Source organism: Diceros bicornis, chromosome 32 (assembly GCF_020826845.1).
Source record: "Diceros bicornis minor isolate mBicDic1 chromosome 32, mDicBic1.mat.cur, whole genome shotgun sequence".
Taxonomy (NCBI): domain Eukaryota; kingdom Metazoa; phylum Chordata; class Mammalia; order Perissodactyla; family Rhinocerotidae; genus Diceros; species Diceros bicornis.
Window position 1 is genome coordinate 19,677,808 of NC_080771.1, and position 12,097 is coordinate 19,689,904.

The 12,097-nt window shown below is 57.8% G+C and overlaps 3 protein-coding genes across 4 annotated transcripts; all 3 read right to left on the reverse strand.

The window, feature by feature from the left end:
* Positions 1-32: 32 nt before the first annotated feature.
* CTRL (chymotrypsin like) lies at positions 33-4,603 on the reverse strand. The gene is given in 10 exon segments (XM_058528080.1): positions 33-280; positions 282-374; positions 467-564; positions 567-599; positions 686-717; positions 719-864; positions 1,031-1,112; positions 1,222-1,321; positions 1,394-1,509; positions 2,123-4,603. Coding segments are annotated over 10 exon segments (825 nt in total). The 5' UTR covers positions 2,179-4,603; the 3' UTR covers positions 33-211.
* A 61-nt stretch (positions 4,604-4,664) lies between these two features.
* Positions 4,665-7,726, reverse strand: PSMB10 (proteasome 20S subunit beta 10). Its single transcript, XM_058528079.1, has 8 exons — positions 7,047-7,726; positions 6,738-6,825; positions 6,552-6,649; positions 6,302-6,442; positions 5,951-6,066; positions 5,782-5,840; positions 4,970-5,121; positions 4,665-4,842 (listed from the first exon to the last, which is right to left on the reverse strand). The coding sequence occupies exons 1-8, from the start codon at positions 7,394-7,396 to the stop codon at positions 4,731-4,733; spliced, it is 1,116 nt and encodes a 371-aa protein (XP_058384062.1). The 5' UTR covers positions 7,397-7,726; the 3' UTR covers positions 4,665-4,730.
* A 178-nt stretch (positions 7,727-7,904) lies between these two features.
* On the reverse strand, positions 7,905-12,057 carry LCAT (lecithin-cholesterol acyltransferase). 2 transcript variants are annotated; one of them, XM_058528077.1, is made up of 6 exons: positions 11,776-12,057; positions 10,911-11,067; positions 10,716-10,831; positions 10,527-10,622; positions 10,211-10,435; positions 7,906-9,225 (listed from the first exon to the last, which is right to left on the reverse strand). In XM_058528077.1, exons 1-6 carry the CDS (start codon positions 11,927-11,929, stop codon positions 8,651-8,653), a joined length of 1,323 nt encoding a protein of 440 aa, XP_058384060.1. In that variant the 5' UTR covers positions 11,930-12,057; the 3' UTR covers positions 7,906-8,650. The 2 variants fall into 2 exon arrangements, with proteins under 2 accessions (XP_058384059.1, XP_058384060.1); XM_058528076.1 differs by having other exon boundaries at positions 7,905-9,225; positions 10,527-10,831.
* Between the last annotated feature and the right edge of the window lie 40 nt (positions 12,058-12,097).

Genomic DNA, 12,097 nt, shown 5'->3' on the forward strand with positions numbered 1-12,097 from the left:
AGGAGGGATGGGGGGCCCAGCCTGGGCATGGCTACTTTAGGGAGATCCTGACTCCTCAACACTTGCTGTGCCAGAAGACAAAGTCCAAGTGGAGAGTGGGACCCCCAAGAGCCTCTCCTTTCCCCTGAGGCAGGAGGACAGACGAGAATACACAAGAGGCCAGAGCCTGGGGTCTTTATTGGATTGAGATGGGGAGGGGCCTGTGGTGGGCTCACTTGTAGGCTATGACCTGGTTGATCCAGGTGCTGAACTTGCTAACCCGAGTGTATACGGCAGGCGCCATGCACATTGCAGTTGCTGGTGCCCCAGGAGACGATGCCAATGAGCACCCACATGTTCCCCTTCTGGCAGACAAGAGGGCCTCTGGAGTCACCCTGAGGGAAGGAGAGGGGAGAAGTCAGCGTAGGGGGTGGGGTTGGGGTGCCACAGGACAGTGCAGAGGACAGGACAGGGTACTGATGCTCACCTGGCATGAGAAGGCCCCTGAAGCACCTGCACAGATCATGGAATCAGTGATACTTGAGCCCCAATACTGCTGGCACGGACTCACAGTGACCAGGGGCGAGCCATCTGCTGCAGGCACGCCAGGGTCACATTGGCTGTGGACCAGGAGTGGGTGGTTAGACCTCGGATGACTTGTTCCCACCCTAGCCCTCCCACCCGGATCTTTGGCCCAAGTTCCTACCCATGCCGCTGAGGTGGCCCCAGCCAGTGGTGACATGTGAGGCCTGCAGACAGCACCTTATCTGGAGAAGCCAGGCAAACTGGTGAGATGCATGCTGTGTACTGGGCTGGGGAAGTGAGCTTCAGTAGCATCAGGTCATTGTTCATAGTACTGGGGTTCCAGGAAGGGTGTGTGATGGCCTGTGGAGCCAGAAAGGGGCCATATAGGATGAGGTGGTCACAGGCTCCCAGGGTTGATGGGTCCTGAGAGGTCTAGGCTAGGGTATGCCCTGAATTCCTCATCCCCAGAGGCCACCCACCTGCACAGCCCACTCTTTCCCCCCATGTCTGCAGCCCAGGCACTCACCCACAAGAGGGACAGAACCTGCAGAGCCTCAGCGCTGGATGATTGGTCATACTCTCCAAAGACAACAAAGTGGCGGCCAGGGCTGCAGCGAGAGTGGGGTTGGGCAGCCGCAGGGAGGGCAGAGCAACAAGAGAAGGGCATCCATGGGAAGGAAGTGAGGAGAGGTGGGCAGGTAGAGTGGAAGCACTCACATGACATTGCAGTGGGCAGCAGTGACCACCCAGTACTGGCTGATGAGGGAACCACCACAGAAGTGGAAGCCGCTGCTGTCCTGGGGTCAGTAGTGGTGGGCTCAGGCTATGTTTTAGGCATGAAGCACCTGGGACTCTGCCCCACCCCCAGGGTACATGTACCTGCAGGGACACCTCCAGGGCCAGGAGCCCACCACTGCATTCTCCCCATTGACAATCCTCTGGCTGAAGCTCAGCACCAGTTTGATGGCAGGAACGCCACAGCCTGGCCATTGGGCTGGTGAGGACCTGCTTCCCACACCCCAGCCCACCTCTCCCCACCTCCTCCTGGGTCCTGCCAGGCTTTGCCCCCAAGAAGGGTCCAAATCGAGAGAGCTCATCACTGCCCCTTCTCACCCTGAGCTGCTGGGCCTCCAAGCTATCTTGGTTACCCCCATCCAGCCAGCTCCCAAGTTCTGTCTATTCTCCCAGTCTCTCTCCAACCTATTCCCCAACTCCACCTCCACCCTCCAGTCCAGGCCACTTTTCTCCCTGACCCCTGTGATAGTGTCCTCCCTGGCCTCTCTGCCCCTTCCATCCTCAGCTGTCTGTACCCTTCATGCAGCCAGAGGGCTCTTCCTAAACTACATGTCCAACATTCACTTCTCAGCTTCCTAAACCCTCCCCAGCTCCTGAGCCTGGCCCGAGCTCCTGTCATTTGTGAGGCCAGCCCCTGGCCTCCTCTTCCCTACTCCCAGCCCTCCTCCTCCCTGCTCCCAGCCCTGGCACATCCTTTTTCCTTTGCCCACTCTTGTTCATCTGCTTCCCTTCCAGCCAGCCTGGCCCCTTCTCTGAGCCCCTGGGCTGGTGCTGGGAGCCAGGTGGCCCCAGGGCTGTTGAGTCAGAGCGGGTCCAGGCCCACTGCCCCCAGGAGGGGCCGAGGAGGACCAAGCTAAGGGTCAGGCTGAGCAGCAGCATTGTGGCAGGTGTGAGGTCCAGAAAATTGGGACTGGCTTTATGGGTTTCCTTGTCCTTGAGCCAAAGTCCCGGGCCTGAGGCAGGCCAGCTGTGTGGGCTCAGCCCCACCCCATGCTCTAATCAGAAGGGTCTCTTTAGACCAAGGTTCTCAACCCAGGCCTGGACTTATGAGACAGAGCCCATGTGTGAGGCTCTTACTCCTTCCGCCCCCCAAAGCCTAGCCTCTGGCTCCCTGAACTACCTCACATCCCAAGTGTTGAGCACTGGGTACCAAGGGCTTAGGTTAAATTAGGTCTATAGTGACCACCTGGTGGCTGGGATCATGGAAGTCTTCCAGGGCTATCAGGGGTACCAGACTCAGAGAAGCCTGCTCAGCACCCAGGGGTATGACCGACTGGTGAAGAGAATGTCCAGCTGTGCCAACTCTGCTGTGGAGGGCCAGGGCCATGTGGCCAGGACAGGGGTTCTGGCAGGTTGTGAATCCTAACAGATACCATCTCACTGATTCCTCATCAGCTTGGAACAGGAGACAGTTTGCTTAGAGATGGTGACTCTCCCACCAGCAGGTGGTGCATTTGAGCCCAAACCTTCATTTTTCTGGCTCCAGAGCCCATTTTTTTTTTGTGAGGAAGATCGGCCTGGAGCTAACATCTCTTGCCAATCTTCCTCTTTGCTGAGGAAAATTAGCCCTGAGCTAATATCGTGCCCATCTTCCTCTATTTTGTATATGGGATGCTGCCACAGCATGGCTTGATGAGCAGTGCATAGGTCCATGCCCGGGATCCGAACCTGTGAACCCCAGGCCGCCAAAGCAGAGCATGCAAACTTAATCACTACACCACCAGGCCAGACCCAAAGCCCACACTCTTATTTTTTTGTGTGTGTGTGAGGAAGATCAGCCCTGAGCTAACATCTGATGCCAATCCTCCTCTTTTTGCCGAGGAAGATTGGCCCTGGGCTAACATCTGTGCCCATCTTCCTCCACTTTATATGGGACGCCACCACAGCATGGCTTGATGAGCGGTGTGTCGGTGCGCACCCGGGATCCGAACCTGTAAACCCTGGGCCGCCAAAGCGGAGTGTGCACACTTAACTGCTACACCACCGGGGCAGCCCCCAAAGCCCACACTCTTAATGATGAGATGATATCTGGGAAGGGCCTGGTGCATAGGAGGGCAATGTGTGAGCCTTTGGTGACTGGCCAACCCTGGACACAGGTCACTGTGATCATGTCTAACTTTTCCATATGCACCTGTAAGATTTTTCCATCATGTCTCAAAGTAAAGACTTGAAGAAATAAAAAAAAAAAAAACAAGAAGGTTGGAAGGGTGACAGCCATAAAATCTCTGACAGCCTCCAGGCTGTGGGGCTCCCGTGGGCAAGCCCCGGGTGTCTACAGCCCGTTTGTTGTAGAGCTCCAGGCTGAGCTTGAGCCAAGGGGGAGAAGACACTCCTGTGTGCAAAGTTGCAATGGGTAAGTTGGCTGGCCTCCTTCTAGGAGTGTGAGAGCTTCAATTGATTGAAGAACACATCAGTCAAAAAAAAATAAGATGAGTTAATGGTTGAATGGAGGCATGGAGGGATAGATATGTGATAAAGCAAATATAGCAAAATACTAACTGTAAAGTCTGTGGTGGGTATATGGGTGTACAATGTACAGTTCTTTCAACTTTTATGTTTAAAAATCTTCATAATAAAATATTAGGGAAAGAAGCACAGTCAGGGGCCCAGGTATGTCCAGCCTGGAGTAGACCCTCCCCAGAGGCTGGGCAGACTCTCACAGTTCCAAAGCTCCATTGGAGCTCAGCCACTATCTCCGAGGGCAGGACGCTCCTGCCAGTACCTAGCACCTGGGCCTCGCACTCAGTGGGTGCTCAGCAAAGGTTTGCTGGATAAATGTGTCATGTCATCTCTCCCCTCATGCGCCCTGTGACCCCTGTCAGCCCAGAAAACTTGGAGTCAATCCCCCTGTTCACAGCTCAGCATGTGCAAATAGAAGCTTAGCTTCGTGTTGGCACCTCGGGTGTGCCTGGTCATTGGAGGAGAGTCACAGGTAAAGGTGTTGCAGGGGTGAGGAGTGCTCTGTGAGAACTTGCCCTTGGAATCAAGGAGCAGCTTATCAGCACTTTAGCCCTCAATGGGGTGCATGGGGGGCTTGACTGAGAGGTGAGGGCTTTGTCCTGGGCCACTAATGAGCCTTTTTGGATTTTACAACAGCCCCCAGTGGATTAGAGGGCAAGAGCAAGGCATGGGAGTGGTAGGGGGAGCCTCTACAGTGTGGAGAGTCAGCAGGGGGCTTTCCACCTTGAGCCTGCAATGCTTGCCAGAGCTAGGGTTCTGGAGGGGTAGATGCCTAAGGTGAGGGGTGAAGGGCACCTCATAGGCCAGGCACTGGAGCCATGGGAGGGAGTGGCCCCTGCCGGGATACCTTAGCCACAGAGTGCTGCTGGCTGCTCACCCCCCTCCACCCAAGAATGACACAGCCATCTGTTTAGGTGTTTTATTTTCTGGGTTTATTTCCCCTTGTTCCAAGTTCTGAGCCTCAGCCTACTTCACTCCACCTCCATGGCCTGCACAGTTTCCTCCAGCAGCTCCAGGGTCAGCGGCGTCACTGTCTGGGACAGGACAGCTGTGGTCCCAGGGGCAAAGCGGTACTGGCTGGGCCTGGGAGGGAGGAGGGATGGCCTCTCAACATGGGCCCATCATGTAGTCTATCCTCTTCTTGTAGCCTTCTATCTCCCCTGCTACCACCCCATCCTCCCCTGTGGTCCTCCATCTCCTCTGTTCCCACCTCTCTATGGGCTTTGTGGGCGAGCTCAGTGTTCGCAGCAGCTTGGCACCGGTCCTTGTGATCACACATGCATCCACACTGCCCCCAGAGCCCAGGTCACCCAGGATTCCTGCAGTGATGGCTTCCACCAGCAGCTCCTGCGCGGCCTCCAGCTGTGATGATGATGTGTGTGTGAGGCCTGATGGACCCCTCTGGTATCACCCTCAAGCTTCAGCCTGGAGACCTTGTTAATCTTGAAGCCCAGACTCTTTACATTTGCTCACACCTAAACTCCTCTGTCCCCCTACACCCCCATCTCAACCCCAAGCTCCCCTCCCCTGGTGTCTGCCTCCATCTCTCCAGAGACCTCATGTTCCCACAGCCCCATCTTCACAAACTTCTCTGAGTCACACTTATGGCTCTGCTTCCAGTGGCCTGTCCACCCACCCAATGTAGTCTTGGTCCCTGATCTACTGGCTCACTGCATTTTTCCTTCTGGGCCTTAGGTACCTCTGAAGCAACATACGTCATTCGCTTCCATCCCACCCCAAACAAAATCCAGACGCCAGACCCCATCTTCCGTTCCCTCCTCAGCCCCAAAGGGTCCTCTCCGAGCTTTGACTTCTCCCGGCAGTCCAAGCTGTGGCACTGACGTGGTCTGTTGGAATAGCACTTCTCCATCCTCACTCCACCGACCCCTCAGTCTCCACTCAGTAGTCACCTCCGAGACGCCTCCCCCGACCTCCAGACTAGGCCAGGGTACCGCTGCCTTCCCCCAGCTCCCAGGTGCACTTCCCACCAACGAACGCGTAGAGGGGGTAGATGTCGCTCACCGTCATGTTCGGTTGGAACCGGTCCTCCAGAACCGCCAGGGCCGCGTCCTGGCCGGAGCCTGCAGGCAAGAGAGGCATCTGAGGTCAGCCGCGGCTGCCCCGTCGCGGGACAAACGTGAGGCCAGAGTCACAGGGGCGGGGTTCGTGGGGAAAGGGCGAAAACGCTCACCGAGGGCCGTGAAGGGCAGACGGCTGTAGGAGCCGTGGGGGTGCACGCCATAGAGCTGCGGTCCTGTCAAGTCTACGCCTCCCACGATCAGCGACGCGCCCACGTGGCCCTGGTACCTTTCGGCGGAATGGGCGTGGTCAGCAGCAGGCACAGGGCTCCCGGTCCCGCCCCCCGCGACACCGCCCCTGGATCAGAGCCACACCCCTTCTTGTGGTCTGGCGCCCTCGACTGACACCGCTCCTTCCTGTTGCCCAGCTCCTCTTAGGCCGGCCTCTTCCGGTCTCCCGGGACCTCGCAGCCCCGCCCTCCCCGCAACAGCCTCTCCCCTGGGACAGCATCCCGCCCCAGCACCGGAAGAGCGTCTGGCGCAAAAGGCGAGTGACCGTGGTCACACGGGGCTCGCGGCCCGTGGACAGCGCGTGTAACTCCATGTTGGACGCCGCCATCCGCGTGGTCATCTCGGCGTCCGCGGCCACTCCAGCCCCACAGCAGCTGAAAGGGAAGGGAGGGTTGGTGTGGGCGGGGCTAGGATGTGGGGGGGCCGGGGATGGGAACGAGGGGGAGGTTCTTGCGGCGGGGAACCCGGCTGGGGAATTCTCACTAGATTTTGGGAGCGATGAAGTGGATTTTCTCGCAGTTCTTGTCCGCCACGACCGAATCGTTAGTGGCCCGCGTATCCGCGCCCAGGATGACCCCGTCCTGTGGATGGGGAGGGGCTGCTGGCTCAGTGCCCGCCGGATCCCCCCAGCCTCCCCTGTAAGCCCTCCTGTCCGAACCCCCTGCTCACTTGGAACACAAGGCCCGCGATGGTGGTCCCGGTTTTGCGTGCATGAGGGACCCGGAGCCGCGGCAGGACGCGTTCCAAGGATGCGTTTCTGAAAACGGAAGGGAGTGGCCCAGGTTACGGTTCTTCTTCTGGGTTCGCCATCACATCCGCTAACTCCGTCTCCGTCTCCCTCACCTCCCGGGGTAAGCCTGGGAACCCAAGTTGCCAAACACACGCTACCCTCTCCTCCACCAGGAATAAAGGCCCTGGGGCTTCCACTCCCGGAAGCCTTCACTGGCAGCTCGGCACCAACCATTTCACCCCCCTCACCTCTGGCAGTTCTCGAAGGAGAAGCCCCTTCGGGGCTCTAGCGCTGGCTTCAGCATCTTGCGGTGGGCAGGGCGGTCCGGGGGTTGGGGTCGATGGTCGGACGAGTGGCACCAGCGTGGAGCGAGAAGGGCCACGGTCTTGGCCTCTGTTGGGTTCCACGTCTGACGCTTCCCGCTTTCGCTTTCACCCTCTCTCAGCGCACACCGGCCCTTCTCTGCATATTCTCTTTCACTTTCACCTTCACCTTGGGTCCTAAGCAGCTTGGGAAGCGGGAGATGTCCCTTGCCTGGCTCTCCATTGCTGCTTCCCTGTCCTCTGAACAGAGGGTCAAATCCTTTCCTTCTGGCCATTGTTCCACTCCTCCTCCCCCTTCCAATCTGAGTCCCTAGCTCTGCCTACCCTGACTGGAACGCTAACCTCAAGTCTCAATGCCCTAAGGCTGTCACAGTGGCCAGGTCTCTGTCGTTATTGGTACTGGCCTCCCAAAAGCATCGGGTATGGCTACCTTTTGTCTTTTGTCACTCCCCTTCTCCCAACTCCTGCCTCTCTTTTGTTGCCTTTGTCTCTTCCCCAAAACCTCAAACACGGAGGCTCAATCCTTGGCCATGGTGACGCTGATCCATCTTCCCTCTCTTGGTGTGCTGTCTTCCTGCTCTCCAGAGGGACACAGTGGCTGTCCCTTTAGTAGCCTGGAGGCATGCTGGGCTCTACGCATGGCCAAGCTTTATTTCACCTCCCAAATGACCCTTTATCTATCCACATCTTTCTCCTAACTACTGCTTTAGTCTCAGCTAGCATCCCCTCTCCCTTAGACACTGCATTAGCCTCCCCAGCTTCCCACTTCCTGCCCCCCACCTCCCACCCCAGGCTACACTCTACCCTGCAGAGAGGGGGCTTTTTCTAGATTGAAAACCTGGTCACACTCTTTCCCTGATTAAACCCTTCAGCAGCTGCACATTACTCTCAGGCTCAAACCCAAGTCTTTATGGTGGCCCGTGTTACCCTTCTCATCCCATCTGATCTCAGCATAGGTACCACCTCCTCTGAGAAGCCTTCCCTGACCCACAAGACTCAGCCCCTTGTTGCTCCTTAAACTTTTCTCTCAGACCAGTTAGCTCTGTTAATAATTAAACCTTCATTAGTGAAATGATCTGATTAGTGGCTGTCACTCCCCCAGATTCTAAACTCTTGTGCTTCTGTCACCCACCTAGCACTCACTCAAAAGGCCCTGTCTAGAGTGGGGGGGGCGTCTCACCTGCCCTTTTGGAAGCTGAGAGGCACAGCTCAGATGTTCCCTGCCCTGCACGCTTGGCTCCATGTGCCCCCATCCCACAGCTGTGTGCGCAGCTGCCTCCAGTCCCCACGCCCAGAGCAGAGGCAGGCACAAGGCAGGCTGCCCAAACAGCTCAACCAGGGGAGTGGGAAGCTGTACATCACAGGGTGCTCAGTTCAATCCCAGGCTTTAGCAAAGCCCATCTTGCCCTATGTTCCACAAAGCACTAGGCCTGCGGCTGCTGATGAACAAACCCTGGTGTGTGGACCATAGTGCCTCCCCCTCAACCCACAACACACATGTCAGAGCTTACAGCAGCAAAAGAAGGTCTTTATTCAGGGGGCAGGGGCCCTGGGCTGGCAGCTGGGGATGCAGGGGTGCTATGTCGGTAGTTACCCAGCAGGATGGCATTAATGTGCTCTAGTGTCTGGTTGCTGAAGACCATATTGAGGTGCTGTATCCCGTGCAGAGGCAGCAGGTGCACAGGCTGTGGCTGGCGGCCCTGCCAGCGGGCACAAAGCTCAGTGCTGCGCGTGGCCACAGTGTCATCACCGTCCTCATAGAGCACACCCACGGGGTCTGTGTAGGGGAAGCCGTGGTCAAAGATGTAGGTGCGTGGCGTGGGGAGGCCCACACCATACAGACAGTATACTTCCACACCAGGTGCTGGGAGTCCTGCCAGCAGGTCACGTGACTGTAGCCACATGTACCAGCCTTCCTCAAAGTGCAAGTCTGTAAAGAAGCGCTGGAAGTCACGGCCTGTGTAGTTGAAGCTGGGCGTGGAAATGAACACATGGTCCTCAGGCCATGCCCGGCTGGAGGGAAACATCCAGGGAGAGGTTGTTGTCATGCGGTGCTCCTCTTTCAGCTTGATGCTGGACATGATAGGGATGCCCTGGTTGTCACCTGTGGACATGGAGCAAGGTGGGGCAGGGAACCAGGCCTGGCTACCCACTGCCCACACTTGCCCCCTAGCCCAAGCTCAGCTGGATGCTCAATCCAAACACTGATTCCAAGCCACATACTAAAGTAGGCCTGGCATTCAGTAGGTGTTTAATGTGTGCTTATTAAATGAGAAGCTCTGATGGCACTTCTGTGAGGCAGAGCTGTAGGGCCTCAAAAAGAGGGTAAGGAGGGGTTTCCTAGGGATGACTGTGTATGTGTGAATGGTGGGGGGATGGTGCTGGCAGTTCTCCCTCAGGCAAGTGTCTGTCAGCCCCTATGGCCTGTGCTGCACAGGAGTCAGAGCTGTGTTCTGAGAAGGATGAAATGAGACCGTGGCTGTGTTTGACATTTATTGATGTAGTCTAAGGAGTGTTTCCCTCACCAGACCGTGAGCTCCTAGGGGGAAGGCCAAGTCTGGCTATGCCCAGCATACAGTGGGCGCTCAACAGGTGGTGGCTGTGCCACTCCTCGGGGAAGGCCAAGTCTGGCTATGCCCAGCATACAGTGGGCGCTCAACAGGTGGTGGCTGTGCCACTCCTCAGGGAAGGGCAAGAGGGGCTTCTAGGGTCTGGCCCTGGCTTTGGAAGATCTGTCCTCAGTAGGGCAGATCCCTGGGCAAAGGGGCTCCTGGGAGAAGGCAGCTGAAAGCTGGGAGGCCACAAGGAACAGACCTAGGGCAATGAGTCAGATGGCTGGGGTTCACTTCCTCTTTCTTCCCCTTTGTCACCACTAAGACAGAGTCTGGCAGGAGCTGTTCTAATGGTCCAGGCCAGGCTCACTGCTCTCGGGGTGGGGGGGCTAAGGGTGGGGGCCATGCCCCAGGGGTGGTAGACAACAACCCCAGCCTGGCATTATGAGCAGAAGTGGGAGTGAAGGCAGGTCCATAGTCAGCTTCATTCCACTCCCCAACCTCCCACAGGATGCAGGTGAACCGATACTCTCTCACCTGAGGCCAAGACCAGCATGGGCTTGATGGAGCCACCCCAGGGAGCCCCAAGAGAGATGAAGCCATCGATGAAGCGGTCCTTCCAGGACTGGGGCTGGCGCAGCAAGAAATAGAGCAAGTGCAGGCAGCCAAGGCTGTGCCCAATGAGGAAGACAGGCTTTCCGTAAGTAGCATGCATCTCCTCCACCAGCCCAGCGAGCTTCCCAAAGTACTCCTCTTGCTGGCCTGCGGGTGGGGTGGGTGGAGGGGGATCAGGGCAGCTGGAGTTAGGGGCCACCTGCCCCACCCCGAGCTCATCATCCGCAGAGATACTCACTGGGTTCCAGCCGCCAGTCATAGGGGGCGGCCCGCACTGTCTCGTCCCGCGCATACCCATTGTTGACCAGATTCTGCACCAGTGTGTGCATGTAACCTGTGGGGGAGGCAACAGCATTGGGGGCTCTGACCACGGCTCCTGTGGGCCCACTACAGCCTAGAGTCCCACTCTTTTCCCCAATACACACACCTGCCAGCTTGTTGTCGTCCAGGTACTCAACAGAGTAGGTCTTGCCAAAGCCAGGGACACGGATCTGTACACCGGGGGCGTTGGACACACGCCCAGAGCTGCGGTTGTAGACAACCCTGGGGGCAGTGGGACAGTCAGCAGGCCAGCAGCAAGGGGGCAGGGTGTAGGGGCTGGGGCAGAGGGGATGGCACTTACCTGGTGTTATCGATCCAGCAGTCTACCCCAAGGGGTAGGAACATATTGAGATCCAGCCAGACGGTGAAGAAGTCCTCTGTCTTGCGGTAGCACATCCAGTTCACCACATCAGGTTTATCCAGCTTGGCTTCCAGCTGATTCCCCAGGCAGCCAGGCACTGCAGGCACTAGCCTTCACTCTGGATTCCTCAGATTTCCACCCCAGTCTCATCCCCCACTGTAGTGACCAGCCTTGCCCCTTCATCTTCCACACCCTTAATCCCCAGGGACTAAAGATACGATCCTCTCTTTCTGATCATACCCCCACCCCATCCCCCCAGCAGCCCAAAGCCCAGGCTCCCCTCAGGCAGGAAGGGTGCAGGGGCCAAGGCCACTGACCCCTGCCCCCACAAAGCAAACACCTAGCATGGTTCTCCATTACTGCCAAAGTCCAAGGTGAGAACAAATAGGTATGGGGGAATGGGAGCTGGGCCTAGGAGTAGGGGGCAGGCCTTGATAGGCTTCCCTTGCTCTCCTGGGCTGGTCATCCTGTCCTTGCTGGGGTTGGGGCTGAGAAAGGAGTGGTGGGCTTGGCCCAAGGTCCAGTGGCTGTAGCTCACCACAGCTTGTAATGTCCTGGCCAAGCCCTCAGGCACGCCCAGCCCCCACTCCACCCGCCTGGGCTAGACAACTCAGAGACACAGGAAGTGTGGTGGGGGAAAGGGTTGATTTCTCTGCAGCACAAACCTTTGGCCCCTCCAACCACTGAGGCAGGTATCAGGGCTAATGCAGGGGCAGAAAGGCCTTGGCAGGGTCTGCTATCAGGGACTGGGGCCCAGGCTCCCCAAGGTCTGGCCTGGTGCATCAGGGGCCTAGCGGGGGCTTACCGAGGATGACGGGCCGTGTGTGGTTACTGAGCTCAGCCTTGGGCGTAGTGTGCGGGGGGAAGAGCACATTGAGGAGCCAGAAGGGGGTGGCAGGAGGGAGCAGCAGCCCCAACAGCAGCAGCACCCACTGCCATGGGGAGCCGGGCGGCCCCATTCCAGCCCTAGTGCCTACTGCCCAATGAAGCAGTCCTGGGCTGGCTTCATCTGGAGTGAGGGTGGGAGGGGCCCCAGGGCTCGTGGGAGGGGCAGCCTGGCCAATGGGGGTGGCCAGAGATTGCCGGAAAGGGGCACAGCCTCAGGGAGCTGGCTCTGGGTCGGGGTT